The 18,186-nt window shown below is 53.6% G+C and overlaps 1 protein-coding gene across 1 annotated transcript in view; it reads right to left on the bottom strand.

Annotated features, from left to right (window-relative positions):
- Positions 1 to 3,945: 3,945 nt before the first annotated feature.
- Positions 3,946 to 18,186, bottom strand: part of PDIA5 (protein disulfide isomerase family A member 5) — an 88,067-nt gene continuing 73,826 nt past the window's right edge. Inside the window, exons 12-17 of the mRNA XM_037132327.2 lie at positions 17,720 to 17,790; positions 17,001 to 17,161; positions 15,168 to 15,298; positions 11,281 to 11,351; positions 4,587 to 4,721; positions 3,946 to 4,173 (exon numbers count right to left, since the gene is read on the bottom strand). Of these exons, the coding sequence (XP_036988222.2) occupies positions 4,093 to 4,173; positions 4,587 to 4,721; positions 11,281 to 11,351; positions 15,168 to 15,298; positions 17,001 to 17,161; positions 17,720 to 17,790 (650 nt within the window). The 3' untranslated portion in view covers positions 3,946 to 4,092. The remainder of the gene's footprint in view (positions 4,174 to 4,586; positions 4,722 to 11,280; positions 11,352 to 15,167; positions 15,299 to 17,000; positions 17,162 to 17,719; positions 17,791 to 18,186) is intronic.

The following is an 18,186-nucleotide window of genomic DNA, read 5'->3' as shown; positions in this document are numbered from 1 at the left end:
TTTGATGGGCCCTAAGTTGGGTGGGGCAGGGTGTCAGGGAATCCCCAGGGTGGGGCACAAAGTGCAAGTCAGGTTGACGGAGTCTCAGATATGGTATCAACCTGCTAGCTTTGTGGCTCTGTGGGGAGAAGGTTCAGAAGAGGAACATTGACCTCTGCCCACCATTCTGTCTGGGAGAAAACTATCCCCCAGCTCTCACCCTGATGCCAGACTCTTCAGTTCCTCCCTCTATGCCACTTGTGCCTTTCGAGCTGCTACCCCCATGCTGGAACTCGGAGAGAGTGAGTTTGAGTAATTCTGTGTGCAGGCCCTGTAAGAGGAATTGCTTGGAAATCCAGTAGTTCCTTTCACCAACTCATAATCTGCTGGTTTTTGTAGCCAGGAGTTATGGGGGCTTATCTGCCTGAAACTGGAACCCTGTGCTGAGAGGCCTGGTGTGGGGCTGGAGTCCCTCATTCCCGAGATAATTCTTCCCACATTTTTATCCACCACACATGGGGTGTGGGACCAGCCCATTCTGTGTGTCTGCATCTCCTACCAGTCTGGATGGATTTGGTTTCTTTAGTTCTGTAGTCGTCAGACTTCCATTCAACTTGACTTCTGGTGATGGTTGTTCTGTAGTTTAGTTGTAATTTTGGTGTGGTTTTGCGGGAAGGTGAGCCATGTTTACATACACCTCCAACTTGATCAGGAAGTGGGAAGATCTATTAAGTGGGCATTATGCTGTTTACTACAATAATGATTAGTGGGGGCTTGAAAAGGAAGCAACAGTTACCAGAAGAAAGAATCTCCAACTAAGTCTTGTTGGCCATGGGAGAGAGGAAACCCTTGCGTGGCCTCTGAGTCCTGCCACTTAACCACCTCTGTGACCTTGGACAAATGACCTAATCTCCCAGAGCCTCAGCCTCCTCCTATACACCACGGGATTGTGGGAGCATCAAATGGAATGTGGCTAAAAATGCTTCCAAACCGTAAAGGCTGTGCAGGATTCTAGGCTACATTCTTTAACAACATTTTAATTCTCATCAAATTTGCAAGTGACATAAAGTTAAAGACAGAAAGAGACAGAAATAGATTCTAAAGTATCCTGGCAGGCTAAAACAAAGATGAATTTTCAAGATAAAATGTAACTAGAAAAATAGCCTTAAAAGTTATATAAAAACTTTGCAAATGTCTTTAAAAATTATAATTGCAACAGCTAGCAGTTTAGAAAACCAGGTAATTTCATACAGTCTTGGTGAGAGGATAAATAGGCACCCCACTGAAGGAAACTAGACAATACATATCACAGGCCTTAAAGATAAGCATAGTCTTTGACCCAGAAAGCCACTTCTGAAAACGTATGAATTGTGTAGAATAACCCAACCAAAGATGTTCATTCAAGTATTGTTCATGGTTAGGAATAACTGCTAATAACATATACACCTAATAATAGATTTATAGGTAAATGATTACACTTACATGCCATGAAGTACTTACCCAGCAATGGTTCTCAGTGCGGGGAGACTTTGCCTCCCCCCCGCCCCGGGAACATCTGGCAAAGTCTGGACACATTTTTGCTTGTCATAAGCTGGGAGGAGGTGCTACTGGCATTTTTGTGGGTAGAGGCCAGAGATACTACTAAAAATCGTAGTATGTATAGGAAAGCACCCCTCCCACAAAGAATTACGTGTCCCAAAAATGTCAATAGGGCCAAGAAACAGTGTGGAGAAACTCTGCTATATAGTCTTTAAAAATTACGTTGAGGCAGAATAGCTAATGATATAGGAAAGCATTAAAATATTTTGTAGAATTTTTAAAGTTATAAAACACTGAGCAATTTCATTTGTGATGAAAAATGACTGCATTCAACCGTACTTGGTGATAGCAGGGTTTTGAGTGATTAAGTTTCCTTCTGCATTTTTCAAAGTCTTGTATCACATATACTACCTTGAACACTGGCAAAAAAAATACTGCATGAAAATTAATTATCAAGGGTTGATCTTTTCCATGAGCAGTGTGAAAAAGTTTTGATGGTTTTTGTTGACAATGAGCCCACAATCTTGGGCTTGATTAACCGAGATCTATCTTATTAGATCTGGAACGAGGGGAGAGACCCATGGTCCTCTCCAGCCAGTGCTGGCTGGGCCTCACCTGCACTCTTGTGTTCAGGAAGGGGCGCTACATTTTCTCAGGTATGTAGCAGCTCTCTTTACACTGTGCCCACCTGTGCAGTACAAGTGGTGATCACAGTCTGATCCAATAAACTGAAAGTAATCTTTAGGCAATTCTTGGATGATTCCCCAGGTAAATGCCAGCTTTCAGAGTTCCTGTCCTCCCTTCCGCATGAGATGTGGACACAGGTTCACTCTGTCCCAGCGACAGTGAGGGGGGACTTAGACCCATGTTAGCTCTTACAGATCCTTGCTCTCCATGCTGGTCAATGCCCCACCTGACATGGTGGCCACTGAGGGGCATTCTGCCACTGCCTGCTACTGAAGCCTGGGGCTTGGCCACGCTCCTTCTTTCTCTAGCCCTGGTTGGCCACTACTTCGTTCCTGCTCCTGCTCTGAACCTCTGAGGCTGGCTGTGACCTCACTGAGATGACCCCCCAGGAAGCTAATCAGCCAGACTCTCAACCAGCTTTCACACTGCTCTGTGGGGACCCAAGGAAACTGAGCCCTGGCCACACAGGAAGCAGTGCTGCCTGGAGTTAAACTCAGGCCCTTCCTGCTAAACTGGGCCGATAAACTATTTAGGGCATGCTCTTTTTTTTTTTACATTTGTGGCTTTTTTGGAGGGGGCGCAGCTAAGAAAGTAGAGGGAATAGAAGACTGACCAGATGATGCAGGAGTAGGCAGGGGTATTGGGAAGTTGGGACACTGCCCAAAACGAGAGCTCTCAGAACTTTCGACTTCACTTAAGAGCTCTGGGAGCGGCACCTCGTCAAACACCATGAGGCATTCTGGGGCTCTGCTCCTCCTCCCCACGGACCTATCAGCAAGAAGAATGGAGGCTATGAGGGAGGGGGCCAGACTGGGAAGCAGAGCTGAACATTCCCACACACAGCCACTCCACAACAAGGCCACCAAAGTGTGCCACTAAGTACCAGAACCACTGCTTACAACTGAAGTCAAGGCAGCCGGTGCGAGGCAGCTCTACGCCCCGTGGAGAAATACCGAGTGGATGCAGCACGGCGTGTTCTGGCTCTGCAGCACCAGTGGGCACACGGCAGGGTGTTAGTCACACAGGCATACAGAAAGCAGGGCTGGTGGGAAAAATGGTTGGGAGGATGGAACACAGGCAGGAGGCAGAGTCCGGCAGCAGAGCAGAGAACCTGGGTGGCGCTGTCCTTGGAGAAGGTGGTGCAAAGGCCGGAGGTTACTGTGGTCGGGGGCGAGCTGGTTAACAGACCCAACATCTGCACACTGAGAACACACCACCATGTTCCCCACACCACCCCTGCCAGTCTGTGTGCAGGGCGAGCAGCCTGGAAGTCCCCTCCTCCACTCCCTCCCGATGCCCTGGGAGCCTGGGCTCGACCACTGCACTCATCCCTGACGTGGTGACTCCTGTTCAAAGGGAGAGCATGAAGGGACTGGAAGGAGGAACGCGGAAATTGCGGGAGAAAGAAAAATATGTAAATGAGTTCCAGGAAAATACACAAGGCTGAAACACAATGACCCAGAAACAGCTAATGCTGGGATACTGTTGGCCTCAGCATCCCACGTTCCCTGGTCACCTGGATGCATTTCCTCTCAACACTAGTCGCTTTCCGACAGGGTATTCTGTGGTCCAGTTTCCTCATTCTGCTCGATAGGGGCCGACACCCCACGCCGCCCTCGGGAGTGTCGTCCGTGGGGCTGACCCTGACGGCGGCTCGCCACCCAGAGGGCGACGCGGAACGAGGGCGAACACGAGTACCTCTGTGAACACAGGCTCTGCAGAAATTACCCACACCACCAAACAACTGGCTTAATTTTATTTCAAAATTGTACAAAATAGCCATAAGCGCCTCTAAAAAACGGTCTTCAGACACGTGGAAATTCAGAAAGAACAATAAAACGGGGTATCGTTCACAGTGTAATGGAAAAGCTTCCTCTGAGGCGGACGTCACAACTCCTCCTTCTTCTTCCCCAGTCTCTCGTGGTCCCCCTCTCGGAGGGTTCGAATAAAACCGGTAAACCCCAATTCCTGTAGGGACGGGGAGAGAAACGGAGCGCGAGAGAAGGAATTTTAGCCCCTGATACAGGTGTGCACGCTCTCCCTCACCCCCCTTTCCTGACCCTCCAAATACAGAAAGCGGTGGTGGCAGCAGTGGTGGCCGCAGCAGTGGGAGCAGCTGGTGACGCTGGGAGGGTCGGGAGGGGCGGCCGCTCCACAGAGAAGCCCCGAGAAGCGGGCGAGGAAACTCCCACACCCGGAAGCCACCCTCGCTCTGGGGCAGGACTTCTGTGACAACCTCTCAAGACCCTCTTCCAGCCTGGCCCAGGCCTTGCCTGCTCAGCTCGATGGTCCTCTAGAGGCCCGCCTTTGCCGCTCCTCAGCGGCTGTCTCCCTGCCCATCAGCAGAAAGAGCTCAGGGCAGATACCTGTCCCCAACTCACCGTCCGATCACTGTCATATTTTTCTACAAACTTCCCGTAGTGGTAGTAGTGGAAAGTGGGGTAGCCCTTGATGGCCTCCTGCTGACACAGGTCCTGGTTCGTATCTTTGACACAGTCAACAGCAGCGCAGGAGATCTACGGGGGACGGAAGAAGCGTCGGCACAGGGGCCTCCGGCTGAGAGCTGAGGCCTGGACGCTGCACGCAGGCTGCATGCAGCCCACGCCGGGTGCTGAGATCTTTCCCCAACAGCAGGGAGGAGCTGAACCAAAGCATCCGCAGCGTGGAGCTCCCCTGAGACTGACGGTGCCTGTTTTATATTTCCAAGGCAGATCTGAGCACCCGCCTTGGCGTGCCCTGAGACTACCTTTTCAGATCGAGAGGACAGCAGCCCATCTGTATCTGCAGGTTGCCCATCTATGGAGTCAACCAACTGCAGATCAAAAATTTTGAAAAGTGAAAAATCCTAGGAAGTTCCAAAAAGCAAAATGTGACCTTGCCATGTGCCAAGCACGATGCTGAATCCAGTGGAATGAGGTGATATACAGGCACAAGCTGCTGTCGCCTATAAACCAGAGTAGGTCATATGCAAATAGAAGACGTTTTATAGAAGGGGCTTGGGCATCCTCAGATTTTGGTGTCTGTGGGCGGTCCTAGAACCAGCCCCCCAAGGATACCAAGGGACGACTATCGTGACCATAACGGAAATTATGACTTGAAAGCAGCTGTAAACAGCACAGGTTTTGTGATACTTTCTGCATGGCACTGTGAGATCCATTCATGAACCAATTCATATGCCCTGAACATCTGCTTGGGAGGCGATCTAGTCCCAAGGTTAAGTGCAAAAGCTTCGAAGTCAAGTTTCCCCGAGTGCGAATGTTGGCTGGGTTGTGCGTTAAGATCTAAGAAAAATTACCTATGCCGCTGGTGCCTCAATTCCCTGGCACACAGTTAGTGGCCAATAAACGTTGGCTGGGGTTTTTTTTTTTTTTTTGGTAAACTTACTGACTTTTAGAGAGGAAGAGAGAGAGAGAGCGCATGAAACATCACTTTGTTGTTCCGCTTATTCATGCATTCATTGGTTGATTCTTGTATGTGCCCTGACCAGGGATTGAACCTGCAACCTTGGCATATTGGAATGACTCTCTCACCAACTGAGCTCCCAGGTCAGGCCCCAACTATCGTTACAGTCATTCCTAACGGCCCCATACACAAGCTCTGTCCGCAGCAGGCGCTCGGTGCCTGTTCAGATAAAGGACAGCACATAGAGTCCTGGGTGCCAAGAAGGCCTAGGAGAGTGGAGCTAAGACACTCTGCACAGTTTGCCAGCTGAGCCAAGACTGAAACAGGAGCAAAGAGAGTTCCAGCCAGGGGGGCACTTTCCAGAAACGAGAAGAGTTCAGCATGACCAAAGCAAACAGAGTCTCTGGTCAGAAAGAGGTTCCCAGATTGGCTGCAGGCCTCTTCCTGCCCATCTGACAAATCCCACCTGCTGGGTGGTGTTTTCTTATTACTCAGTTCTCTCAAAATAAGAGGGAATAAAGCAGGCACACAGAACTTTTTCCCTGTCCGGGGTCACAGAGCTGGGAAGGAGGGGAGAGGGTCCAGTAACGGCAACACGCAACATGAAAGCATCACAGGAGAGGGGCGGGCGGACTGATTCTGACGAGAGGCCAGCATTCACCAAAGTCCTGTCCGATGTTCTAGAAGCTAAGGGTACAAGGTGACTTTGACACAGCTCAGTTATGGAGTGACTGACATTCTTACTGCTGAAAGACACGTAATAAGTGAGATCATTTTAGAGCCCAGTGACTGCTCCAAAGAAATTAAGAGGGTGATTCGACAAGGCAATAGCCAGAAGGGCTGCCTTCTCCAGGAAGGCCAAGGACGCCTTCCCGAGGAGGAACCATCTGATAGGAACCCTGGGTGCTGAGCGCCACCCCTTCTTCTCTCAGAAGACCAGCCCATGCCTGAGAGAGGAATGACCACGAGGTCTCTGAGAGCCGAGCACATTGAGGAAGTCACACGGAACTATTCCTACAGCTTGAACTGTTGAACAGCCATGATTCACGAGTTCTTTGGCTGCTGGTTATTTACATTTGAACAAAGGCCCCCTTTCCAGGTAGGAGAGGCCCCGTGGGCCACCAGCAGTCACTCTGACTAGTCACTCACCATGTGGGCAAGTGAACACTCTTCATGCTGGGCACCAGCGCGCCACACCTGCCCTCCCGCCTTCCCTCTACCTCTTCTTCAGCTGCAACATTCTCTACAGCAGCGGTCCCTGGTCTTTCTGGCTTGGGGGGAGACAGGAGGCAGAGCCCAGGCAGTAAAGCGGCGAAGCTTCCTTCGCTGGCCGCTGCTCACCTCCTGCTGTGCAGCCCAGTCCCTGACAGGCCGCAGCCCGGCAGGATCTGCGGCCACCTGCTCCACAGCACTACTTTCTAGAGCAGGGTTTGCACACTCGCTGCACACAGTCTGTATCTGGCTCAGTCCTATTCTATTTGGCCCACAGAGAATTTTTTTTAAAATTTGAATTAGCTACCACCCTACAGAAAGCCAGAAGATTTTCATATAAAAGTCTGGCTCAATAGCTTCTCTTCAAAAGCCAGGTTTGATGGCACCTGCCCTTCGTTCCCACAGGCAGCACCTGGCAGGGGCGGCTGTCTCCTCCGGGCAGGTCCGCCCGTTGTTTGTTCCCAGGCATGCAGATGAAGCCTGACCCCCAGACCTGCGGGCGAGCCCCTGTGGACCCGGAGAACCCCCGCTGGCCCTCTAGGGCGCCTTTACAATGGCTTAGAAACCTGAGGCAGACGCTCCTCTGGCCATGCTCTGGGTTGTTTCTCGGGGCAGGCAGGGCGGGGCCCAGCCCAGGGGAGACCTCCCGCAGCAGCGGGCGGCCGTCTTGGAGACCCAGGCCCCGCATCCAATGCTCCCCTGCTAAGCTGTGACAGTGTTCGATGAGTGTTGCTCCAGGCCCCTGTTCTCCCTGCATCCACTTTAAATTATAAATTTAATTTGTATGCATGCCCTGGAGCTGTGGGAAATGTAGTGTATGATTTTATAAATCTACTAAATTAAAAATGTGTACTTATTCTGAATCACCCAAACTAGCCGCTAGCCGCACACAGAGAGGGCTGCTTCCAGCTGCAAAGACTCCCCCACGCTCCGTTTCCATAAGAGAAGAGACAGGTGTGGACCCTCTCTCAAGGAAGTGGCGTGGACTCTTTGGAAGGAAGGCAGAGGGTCCCCCAATTTCTCATCTCTCCCAGTTTTGCCATGTAAATGCCTGCCCCTTCATGCCCACTCAAGATTCGTACTGAACTCCCCGGCAGCACCAAATGCACACCCCTAACTCCTAGATCTGTTCCACGGTACCAGCTGTCAGGGCCCCGATGAGTTCCCTTGGCCCAGCACTGGCCACTGGCACCTGCACCTCCAGGCTGCGGAGAGCTAGAAGCAAGGCCAGGGAATCATCTGCTCATTCATGCCCCTGTGGCTCCCTTCCTGCCTGCTCTCTCCTCCTCTATCCCCTCTCAGATGAACCCCATGCGGGCAAGCCCCAGGCCCCACTGGCTTCTGGGAGAACTCTGACAATACCTGCTGATTCCATTCTAACACTGCCCCTTCCCAGCTGGGTAACCCTGGGCTCATCATTCGACCTCTCTAAGATTAAGTCCTTAATTGGGAAAGCAGTAATTCCTGGTTGAATAAGCTATTGTGAGAATAAGATGACATAATGCTCTTAAAGTATTGATGGAAGAGGGACTCTCAAGAAATATTAAGTACGTTATTGTTCCTTCGTTCAACCAACATTTACAGAGGTCTCAGGAGTAAAGACTATAGGGAATTCAAGGACAAACGAGGTCCCTGTCCTCAGGGAGCTTGCCTGCCTCCCTGATGGGCAGCCAGCTTTGTAAACATGTCGGACTGTATATGACGTGGCCCCAGTTACAGCCTCTGGGCCAAGCACAGAGGAAGGGCTCCGGCTGCCTCAGAGACCCTGCCGGGATGACCTTCACACCTGGCCAAGAGCTGCACTGCAGGCCGTGCTCACCACCAGGCTGGCCACACCTGGATGTGCAGTGAGATGAGCCACCCCCCTTGCTGCCCGGTGGTCCCCTGACCCCTGCCTGCACCCACCAACCTCCCACTGGGATCCCTGTCCTCCACGGCCCCTTCCCTAACGCCATTCATTCCAACACTAACGGCGTGCCAGCCTTTCTCCACTTGGCCTGTCAGCGGCTGGAGTCCCCCAGTAAGCTGCTGGGAGGGAGTGGAGGCTGCCTAGCTAAAATGTGAACTGCCTCATGTGGCTCTATTGATTCAGTAAAATAAATCTCTGCAGGAGCTAATATTGACTTTGGCTATGAAAAAGAAGTGAGCGACCAATTGCATATTGGTTGGGGAAGGAACTGGGACTGGCTCCTGGATGGGAAACAATGCAATCCCAGCTAAGAGGTGGGGTGTCGGGAGACCCAGTTCTGGCTGCAATAACCCACTGGGCATTCCACAGCTCCACTCTCGAGTCACGAGTGGAAGGAGACAGCTGGACAGGCCAGAGGTCACCAAACACCAGCCTGTGGCCAGCACCAGAGCCAGCTCCTACAAGTAACAGTTCCTGGAACCATGCCGGAGAGGGTCTGATTTGCTAGCCTAGAATGGTGCACAGTAATGTGGCGCCAGTAATGTCAGTGCCCCAGGCCAGAGACAGAACGCTGCCCTGAGGTTACCGAGAGCCACCGCCGGGAGCCAGGCCCGCCGGCTGCCTGGGACGGAGAGGGTAAGTGTGCTTCTGAACACGAGGGTTATCCCTGGCTTGGAATAAAGGAAGGCAGAAGGAGAAACACAGGGAGTGACCCTGGGAAAAGGCCAGCAACATTATGGTCCAAGTTAAGACAAGTAAGCAAAGGTACAGCAATGTCTCAGGGAAGGAGGGGGTCACGAGGAAAATGGGGCCTCTGTGCGTAAGCAGAGCCTCCACTCCCTCCCAGCAGCTTCCTGGGGGACTCCGGCCGCTGGCAGGCCAAGTGGAGAAAGGCTGGCACGCCGTGAGTGTTGGAATGAATGGCGTTAGGGAAGGGGCCGTGGAGGACAAGGATCCCAGGGGAGGTTGGTGGATGCAGGCAGGGGTCAGGGGACCACCGGGCAGCAAGGGGGTGCCGAGGGGGCTCGTCTTGCTGCACATCCAGGAGGGCTGACCCTCGGCTGCCTGCTGCGGGGACAGCTGGCCTGGCCTTGTTGGGACTGAGGTGATGCCTCCACAGACCCCAGAGCCATGGAAACCTAAGCAGGCAGGGGGCAGGGAGACGCTACACCTCAACCACAACCCTGTCTTGTCCAGAGCACAGAATGTTCTCTGGGGAGTAAAGGCCTCCCCATGCCACCCAGCGCCCAGTGTGAGGGACCCTGCAGGGATGGACAGCCGAGCTACACTGGACTGCCCTAGAGCCCCCAGAGCAGGCCCGGGACCACCACAGGAGTGGGGCGGGTAGTGGGAGAGACTAAAGATGGGACGCCCCTTCTGGCCATTCTGGCCATGTCCCTCTCAATGTTGGCCAAGTGGCAGGAGGAGGGAAAGTAGGTTGTGGTCCTTATATTCCCTCCTGCAGGAGTGAGGGGTTCCTTCAAGGGCACAGCCAAGGCTTGTGGGTGATGATGGGACTGCCCTAGTCTAGGGCAGGGTCCCGGAGTCTGAGTCCCCAGTGTGTCCCCACTCTCCACACATGAGCCTGTGCCCCAGCCTGGCTCCCTCTTGCCTGCTGTCCTGGTGAGCACTCTCTCTCTATCCCATTACTGCCACCCCCACCCGGCCGACTCAAGGTGACCCTATTGCCTGTGTCCAGCCAGCTTCTGCTCCCCTGAGGACTCTGCCCGGGAAAATAAGGCACCATGGTGGGGATGCAGATGACTTTGGGTTTGGTGTGTGGGGGTGCGTTTCCAGGGTCTATCAGGACACAGGCTCCTATGACATTGTCCAGGCTGGGAATGACCTTTGTGTTCTTTCACACCAGCCTCCACCTTTACAGAGAAGGGAATGCATGGCCTGGAGACTTGATGTGACTCCTTCCAGGCTACACAGGTTAGCAGCAGCGAAGCCACGCCAGCCTGAGTTCCGGGCTCTTCTGGCCCCACAAGCCCTCCCGGGCAGCAGCTTGCACTGCCCTGGCGGTTGGAGCTGCCTGGGGGCTGTGCCTGAGGGCCCCCGCTCCACGCACTCTAACCCCGTCTGCAGGGCTAGCTTGTTAATTTTACGCTTCATCAGTTGGCTGTTCCAGGAGACTTTCACTTATGGCGCTCCGCGGACATGGCCTGTTCTCCGCCACCTTGGCTGCCTAGAGTTGACTTGTGTCGGATTTTTTTAAATTTGTATTTTTCATTATATAAGTAATGCATGACTACAAATCCTACTGTAAAAAGGTTCAAGCTCTAAACAAAATAAAGAGACGACCCCTCTACCACCCCTCTCCTCCAAGGAAGGGCTGCTACAGCTCAGTGTCTCCCCTTTGGCTGATTTTGCAGCATAAAGCCAGCCTGCTCTACCCTGCCTTAGGAACAAAGAAAGTCGTGGTTCCCAGGAATCCCCTGATCTCGGCAGGTCCTGTTTGGAAAGGGACTGAATGGAATGGAGGAAGGTGTGGGAATCGGTGACAGGGCAGAGCTGGAGGCAGGACAAGCGACAAAGAGGGGTATCCTTACCTTTCGGTCATCTTTGAAGACATCAGCAGTGGCAGTGAAGTGTGGAATGACCTTTTTACAGTGTGGGCACCCTGCACAAGAGGGAGAGAGAATGCTGCACACGAGGGGGAGGCTGCAGAGCCCCCTGCACGCCCCCATGTCAGGGTCCATGCATCAACCCTGCCCCTCAAACCACCATCCCGTGCATCTGCTGCTGGCACGAGGGCTCTGTAGGTGTCCCTGTGCAAGCAGCAGGCCGACTGCGTCCTGGCACCTCCCACTATACACGCGGACTAAGGTTGACAGTTACCTCTCACAGAGGGCTGCCCTCGCAGCTGCAAGAGCCGGGTGCAGAGGCAGCTTTGGGCTCAGAAGAGGTGGAGGTGTGCTCAGGGTTCTCTGAGCCTATTACAAGGCCCCGTTCTCTTGCCCAGTGATAATGGCAAACCTCTCCATCTCATGACAGAGACAGCAGGACTGGGAGAGGCAGGGTTGGGGGGCACAGGAGCAACCACGCTGCTCCCCATTCTCAGCAACTGCTACCCTCGTCCCAGACTGAGCAGCCAAACCGGGCCCCAGTCTTCATGTCCTTCGACCCTTCACTCTCCAATCAACCTGAACCTTGGATCCAGACATGGGAAAGCCAAGGTCAGGCTGAGAGGAGGACAGGCTGCAGGGAGTCCCCTGAGCTACAAGATGCTTCTCGGGGCCTAGGCTCCAGACCTGGGAAGAGGCCCTTCAGAGCAGAGGAGGACCTGCGGCCCCAGAGGCCCTGGAAGGGGCGGTGGTGTGCGTGCCGTCCTGGTCCTGTCTCTGGTTCTCCGTGCCACCCCGAGCCCCTCAGGCTCTGAGGGCAGTACCTCCGGCACGGGCTGGCACGTGCGTGGGGCCACTTTTCCTCCTGCCCCAGCGAACCCAGGAGGGCATCCACTGAGGACAGAGCCTGGGAAGCTGTAGGCTGCTTTGGCCCAGACCCGCTTTGTCAGCCCTTCCCTCAGCATCAGCAGATCAAAACCCAAGCCCACCTCCCCTCTCGATCGTTGCCCAGACGCTGAACACAACTGCCCAGAGAACAGAACTGCTTTCAGGGGGACTCCCCGACTGTGGTAACTAATTCTCCCCGACACACAGGTGGGGGAGGCCAGACGCCTGACAAACGGCCAAGGCGGTGCCAGAATGGCTTTGCTCATCTGCTTTCTCTTTTTTAAAAATAAGATAATAATGATTGGCCTTTCAAAGGGTTTTGTGAAATCAGATTAAGACTAAGCTACGACTTTAACCTGAAGTCTGCAGTAGAACGGGCTCCTGAGAGGGGCAGGACCACCGTCTGGTCTGGCTGGCAGAAGGGCCGCTGGCCCAGCATGGGGTGCACGGTGATGGGGGGGGCCTTGAAGGGACTCCCGTCGTCTCGGTTAGGAGTCGAGAAGAAAGCTGGGCTGGCTGTGGGCTGTACCAAAACTAAACGCACCTAGCACAGCCTATCTCACAGCAGATACTAATAGATGTTTTTTAATTGCCTCAGTGGCAATTACAAGAACACTTCACTAATGTCCTCACAGATGGAAGAAGAGCTCAAATTCAAGGAAATTTCACACTATGAAGAGTGGGATGTGCGTGCCAGCTGACAAGGCTCGCCAGAGCCTGCCCTAGGTCACCATGAGTGGCACAGATGTCCACTGATAGCATCAGGCTGCCAGAAATAAGCCGCCCTCTTCCCCCAGAGCTGGCATCACTAATTTTTCCTTTCTAAGCCCTTTGCTACTGAAAGTATAAGAGTAACGGTCAGCCTAGTGCAAACTCCTGTGAGCATCACTTCAAGTGTTGTCTCAGACTAATGGCCCCCCGTTGCACCTAGCTTTCTCGTTATCCAAAAGAAAGAGCACAGTGAAGGACTAACCGGAAGGGAGGCTGAGCAAAACAGGGCGTAAACAAGTCGCCGAGGTGTCGAGGTGTCGAGGTGTCGGGTGGGCCAGAGAGGCATTTCTCAATTTGGACTCTTAAAAAAAAAAAAAGGCACCGCCTCTGCAGAGCAGGAAACCAAAGTGGGGAGGCAGAAACGAAGACGGAGGACAGGACGGAAGTTCCAGTTTGAGAGGCACAGCCACACTGGCCCATCACAAAGGGCGGCCACCGTGGCCAGACCGCTCGGGGCAGAGGGGGGCTAAGAACTGGGGGAACAGCGAGGTGGTGGGAGGGGATCTGTGTGGGGGCTGGGGAGGCGGGAGTGGGGGGAGGTGAGCTGGGGGCGGAATAAGGAGGTCAACTTTTGCTTTTTACTTTATATCTAACTTATCCAGTATTTAACTTTTTTTAGTATTTTAAGTCTTTGTACATAAATAAGTCTATATTATTTCTATTGTTAAAAAAACTTGGAACATTTTGTTTCTTTGGATAGTTTCTGTCACCCACCCCACAATACCTTCAATCCGATGATTAACCCATCTTTGGAGTCGGAGGCCTGGTTCAGAGACAGGGAAGTGCGGGAGGGGGATGGGAGGTGCTAGGCCGCCAAGCCCTTTGCCAGAAGTTGAGTCCCTCAGTGACTTAAAGTTATCTCTCGCCAGGGCCCACTGTGAGGCCCTGGGGCCCGGCAGGGACACCTCCACCACACCTCCTTCGTGTCCTGAGTCAGGACACCGCCCCGCACACAGCTGGTGTCTGGTGGCGGCCCTTTGCACCCCAGCAGGGTAGGGGTCCCCAGCCCAGGGCCAGGCGGAAAGAGGGCACTTTCAGGGGAAAGTATTCAGTCGGGCTTTCTGAAGTCCACCCAGCAGCTGGTCAAGTGCTACTACTTCTACAGCCAGGTTGTCAATTGCTGCTGAGAAAGCCCTGAACCTCTGAACTGAGTCTGTGACCAAGAAAAGGGGCACCAGGCTGCAGGAACAGCTCTGTTACTAAGTGGCTTTGAGGAGAATCTCCTGGGTCTCAGTCCTGCACCCCTGACTGCCCAGAAGGACACTGTTCACCCCTTAAAACCCACTGTCTTTCAAGCAAACTCCGAGGACAGACAAGGACAGTGAGAAGCTCTGTAAGGAACCGAGAAAGCAAAAGTCCCTCTCAGAGGGACACACTGGCCTCCTGAGGGCAGTGTCTGAGGCTGGGGGATGGCCAGACCGGGAGGCCACCCCTTCCAGATGGCCAGCACTGGGAGACACTAGGGATCTCTGACACTTGAAAAGTGGGGGCAGGAGGAGAGCAACAGGAGGGCTGGCTACACCCCAGCAGGTTTGTGAGGGGCTCGAGCTGCCTGGCTTCTCCGCAGAGCACAGCTTTATCATCCCCACTCCATTACGCTGAGCTGTAACCTGGGGGAGGGAGAGAAAGGCAACCAAAGAAGAGCCAGAAATTCAGGAGCCTTTCCTTTTAGGTATCGATTAACTTCAAAATGGACATACACAACCCTGAGGTCACAAACACCAGTGTTAGCAGGCGCGCCTCTTCCTCTGTCTTAAGCTTTGATTCAAGGAATATGACTGCTTTACTGCAGCTTTGAACCCGTGGCTTACGCGGAAAGGCTAATCCCAAATTGCTAAATTCGAAGGTTCGAAAGTGAAGTGATGGCGGAGGGAGCCAAGGGGTGGGAGAAAGTGGCTAGGTGGGAGGCAGATCGCCTGGAAGATGCCAGGAACATGAATGAGGAGACTGGGTAATTCTACAGCAGGTCCCTGCCACGAACAGAAGCAGAGGGCTGTAGGACTGATGTGAGGCAGGCTTCCCAGGAGGAGGGAGGGAACCCGACAGAGCTGACGGACAGAAGCAGGCTCTGGATTCGGAAGGACCTCAGCCTGGAACGGAACTGCGGAATCTTGCTCACAGCAGATGCGCTGAGAGCCACCCGCAGATGCCCAGTCCCAGGGGGATCTCAGTTCGGTCTGGCCCACCCCTCTGTGAGCACCCCAGCCACTTACACGGGGCATAGAACATGACCAAGGTGTGTTTCTTCTTCTTCAGAGTCTCCCGGAAGTTGTCCCCCGTCAGGTGCAACACGCTGGTCTGCTGCTCTTCCCACGTGGGCTCTGGGGGCGGCGGGGCCTCAGGACTGCGAGAAGCCGGGGGTGCAGGGGACACAATCATAAGGACAGGCTGGTGCACAGGCAAGTGCTCCCACCCCCCACCCCCGTGACCGCCACGCAGGGAGCAAGAGAGAAAAACCACTTCGTATCCTTTCTAAAATTTAATTTAAAACCTCATCTTAAACATGACAAAAATCTCTACCATCAGCAAGATATCTGATTCCCTCTGAAGAGCCTAACAAGAGGCGGGGTTGGAGCGGGCGGACTCTCCAGTGCGGGCTGTCATCTCCTCCACAGGGCTCCTTGCCCCGCCCCCGCTTGTTTCTTCTGAAACCCTGAAGGGCCCCCCACTATCTTCTGTTCCTGAGCTTTTGCTCTGGTGGAAAGAGCACGGGCCAAGGAGTGTACAAAGTTCTGGGTTTGAATCCAGATTACTTCCCAACTGTGTGACCTCAGGTCAGTCACTGAGCTCCTCTGAGCTCCGTTTTTATTGTTGTTGCTATTAAATGGGCACAATGAAACCGACTTTCTGGGGTCTTTATGAGGAGCAGAGAGGGTATGCCAGGCACCCAGTCAGCCAGGCTCTAATAGCTGCCCAGCACCTAAACGCTGCAATAATTGGCGGGCGTTCAGTGTCTATAAACGTTTGTTCTCTTCTGTGCACTGGTTCCCTCCCCTCGGCCTCAGCAGCATAGCTCTCCGGGGTCTTTTAAGAGCCTTTGTTGCCTCTGCCCCTTCTCCGCAACCACACTCCTCTCTTCCTTCTCTGAGGGCGTCTGCTGACTGACAGCTCACTCAGCCCCCTCCCAGGAGGGGGAATGCTGAGAGCCCCATGCTCCTTGTCCCTGGGTGAGCCTGGGGGTCCTTGGGCCGATAACTGCAAGGGGACTCAGGTTCTCCGGGTTTGCAGGCTGTCAGGGGATGAACTGTGTCCACCCTGAAGATCCAAACGTTGAAGTCCTAACCCCCAGGACCTCAGGACTGACTGTATTTGGAGACAAGGTCCATAGAGAGGTAATCAAGTCAGAGTTAGGTCACTGGGTGGGCCCTAACCCAACCTTACTGGTGTCAAGAAAGGAGATGAGGACACGCACAGAGGGAAGACACAGGAAGAAGACGGCCAAAGGAGAGAGGTCTCAGAAGAAACTAACCCTGGAGACATTGGGTCTTGAACTTCTGGTCTCCAGAATTATAAGAAAATAAACTTCTGCCATTAAGCCACCTGGTCTGTTACTTGTTGTGGCAGCCCCAGCAAACTAATAAGCAGGCCGCGGGAGCTCTTTGAATTCTCTATTCCACCCAGAACCCTACAGGCCGCACTGAGGGCACCACTGGAGGCCCAGGGATCCAGCAGCCGGCCGGGGTCCAAATGAGCCCAGCACTCAACGTGAAGAGCCGAGTGTTCCCATCATGCACCCAAAGGGGAAGGAACACAGTGCACGTGGGAAAACCTGGAGCCGAGGCACCGGGCAGGGAGGCCCTCTAAAAAAAGAAACACAAGGCTTACGGGCTGGTGAAGCTGCATCCGGACAGGCTGCCTGCTGCAGCAGGGCACGCGGTGAGCGCCCCGGCGGCGCTGGTTTTAGGATTGGGGAAGTCAAGCTGTCTCGGCTCCCGTGGCCCCGAGCCCAGAACAGCAGCGCCCAGGGTTTAATTCTCCTCCTCAAGGCTGCCTCTGGTAGCCGGCAGCCAGGAGTCAAGAGGCACTATCAAGACCGTCAGACTTACTTTTGCATCCACTCAATAAAGTTCTTCTTCGTTCTGAGCACAGGCACTGCATACTTCTCTCCATTCTTAAAGTACTTCAGCGTAGGGAACTCAGAGATGTGGAATCTTTCTGCCAGGGCCTTGTTGACAGTGGCATCGACAGCTGCAAGGACACCAGAGCTCTGGGACGGGGGAGAGGCCAACCATGCACGACAGCCTCAGACACGGTGCTGGCAGAACACACAAGCCCAATGCCAGCCCCCGCCCCACCTGGACCTGCGAAAACTTCTCTGGGGGCGGGGGGGTGGCTGGCCCCTGGGCTCACAAACCCCAGGGAATGACAGAACACTGGCACGACCGCCATTTCTCATTTAGGGGCAAAGATGAGGCTTTTCAATCCACCCCACCAACCAGCCTGGGTGGACTGTGGCTGTGCCCAGGAGTCGGGTCCCAGAGAAAAGAGGGAGAATCTTGGGGCTTCACACTCAAGAGCCACGCCCTGACAGAGGCCGCACCGACAGGAATGGGAATGTGACCCCACTGTGTCTCTGCACCCCTCCATCCCTGGTAGGGACCCCACCCGTCTGACTAAGATGAAGGCACGTCAACTCAGGGACACCGAGGTCCCACAGACCTCCAGGGACGGGGAGAGCGGCTGCAGAGCTGCAGGGAAGTCATTGTGTTGACTCACGTCACCAATTCTTTAGACAAGAATAGTGGGGGGAGATCAAGGAGCTTACGTCGGCTTCTCCGTGGAGGACTTCCGCTGCACTCTCAAACTCTGGCTTCATTTTCTTACAGTGTCCACACCCTGTGGGGGAAAATCGAGAGAGACCATTGCCATGGTGTGGAGGCTCTTGTCTCCTGCCGCTGCTTCTACAGGGCAGCTGGGCCCTACTCCCCAGGGGGGTACCCAGGAAGAAGAATGAGCACCAGCTCAGACAAAGAAATCTTTAGCATAATCCACTGGGGAAGGTCCAGCCCCACTGAACCACCTATTTCTCTTCTACTCATAAAATACTTCTCATTCTTTTATCCCGATGGCATTTAATTTTGTGCTGCCTTGAGACTGTCATATAGCTGTCTTCTGATATTTAGGAGCAGCCAGGGCATCTTTTCAAAACATAAATCAGATAAAAATTCCCTTCGTTAAATCCTTCCTATGGCGGGTACATCAAAACCCAAACCCCTGGTCCCGGCCTCAAGC

This window comes from Artibeus jamaicensis, unplaced genomic scaffold (assembly GCF_021234435.1).
Source record: "Artibeus jamaicensis isolate MK-2021 breed Jamaican fruit bat unplaced genomic scaffold, CSHL_Jam_final contig_3126, whole genome shotgun sequence".
NCBI classification, from domain to species: domain Eukaryota; kingdom Metazoa; phylum Chordata; class Mammalia; order Chiroptera; family Phyllostomidae; genus Artibeus; species Artibeus jamaicensis.
This window is presented reverse-complemented; position numbering and strand designations above follow the sequence as displayed.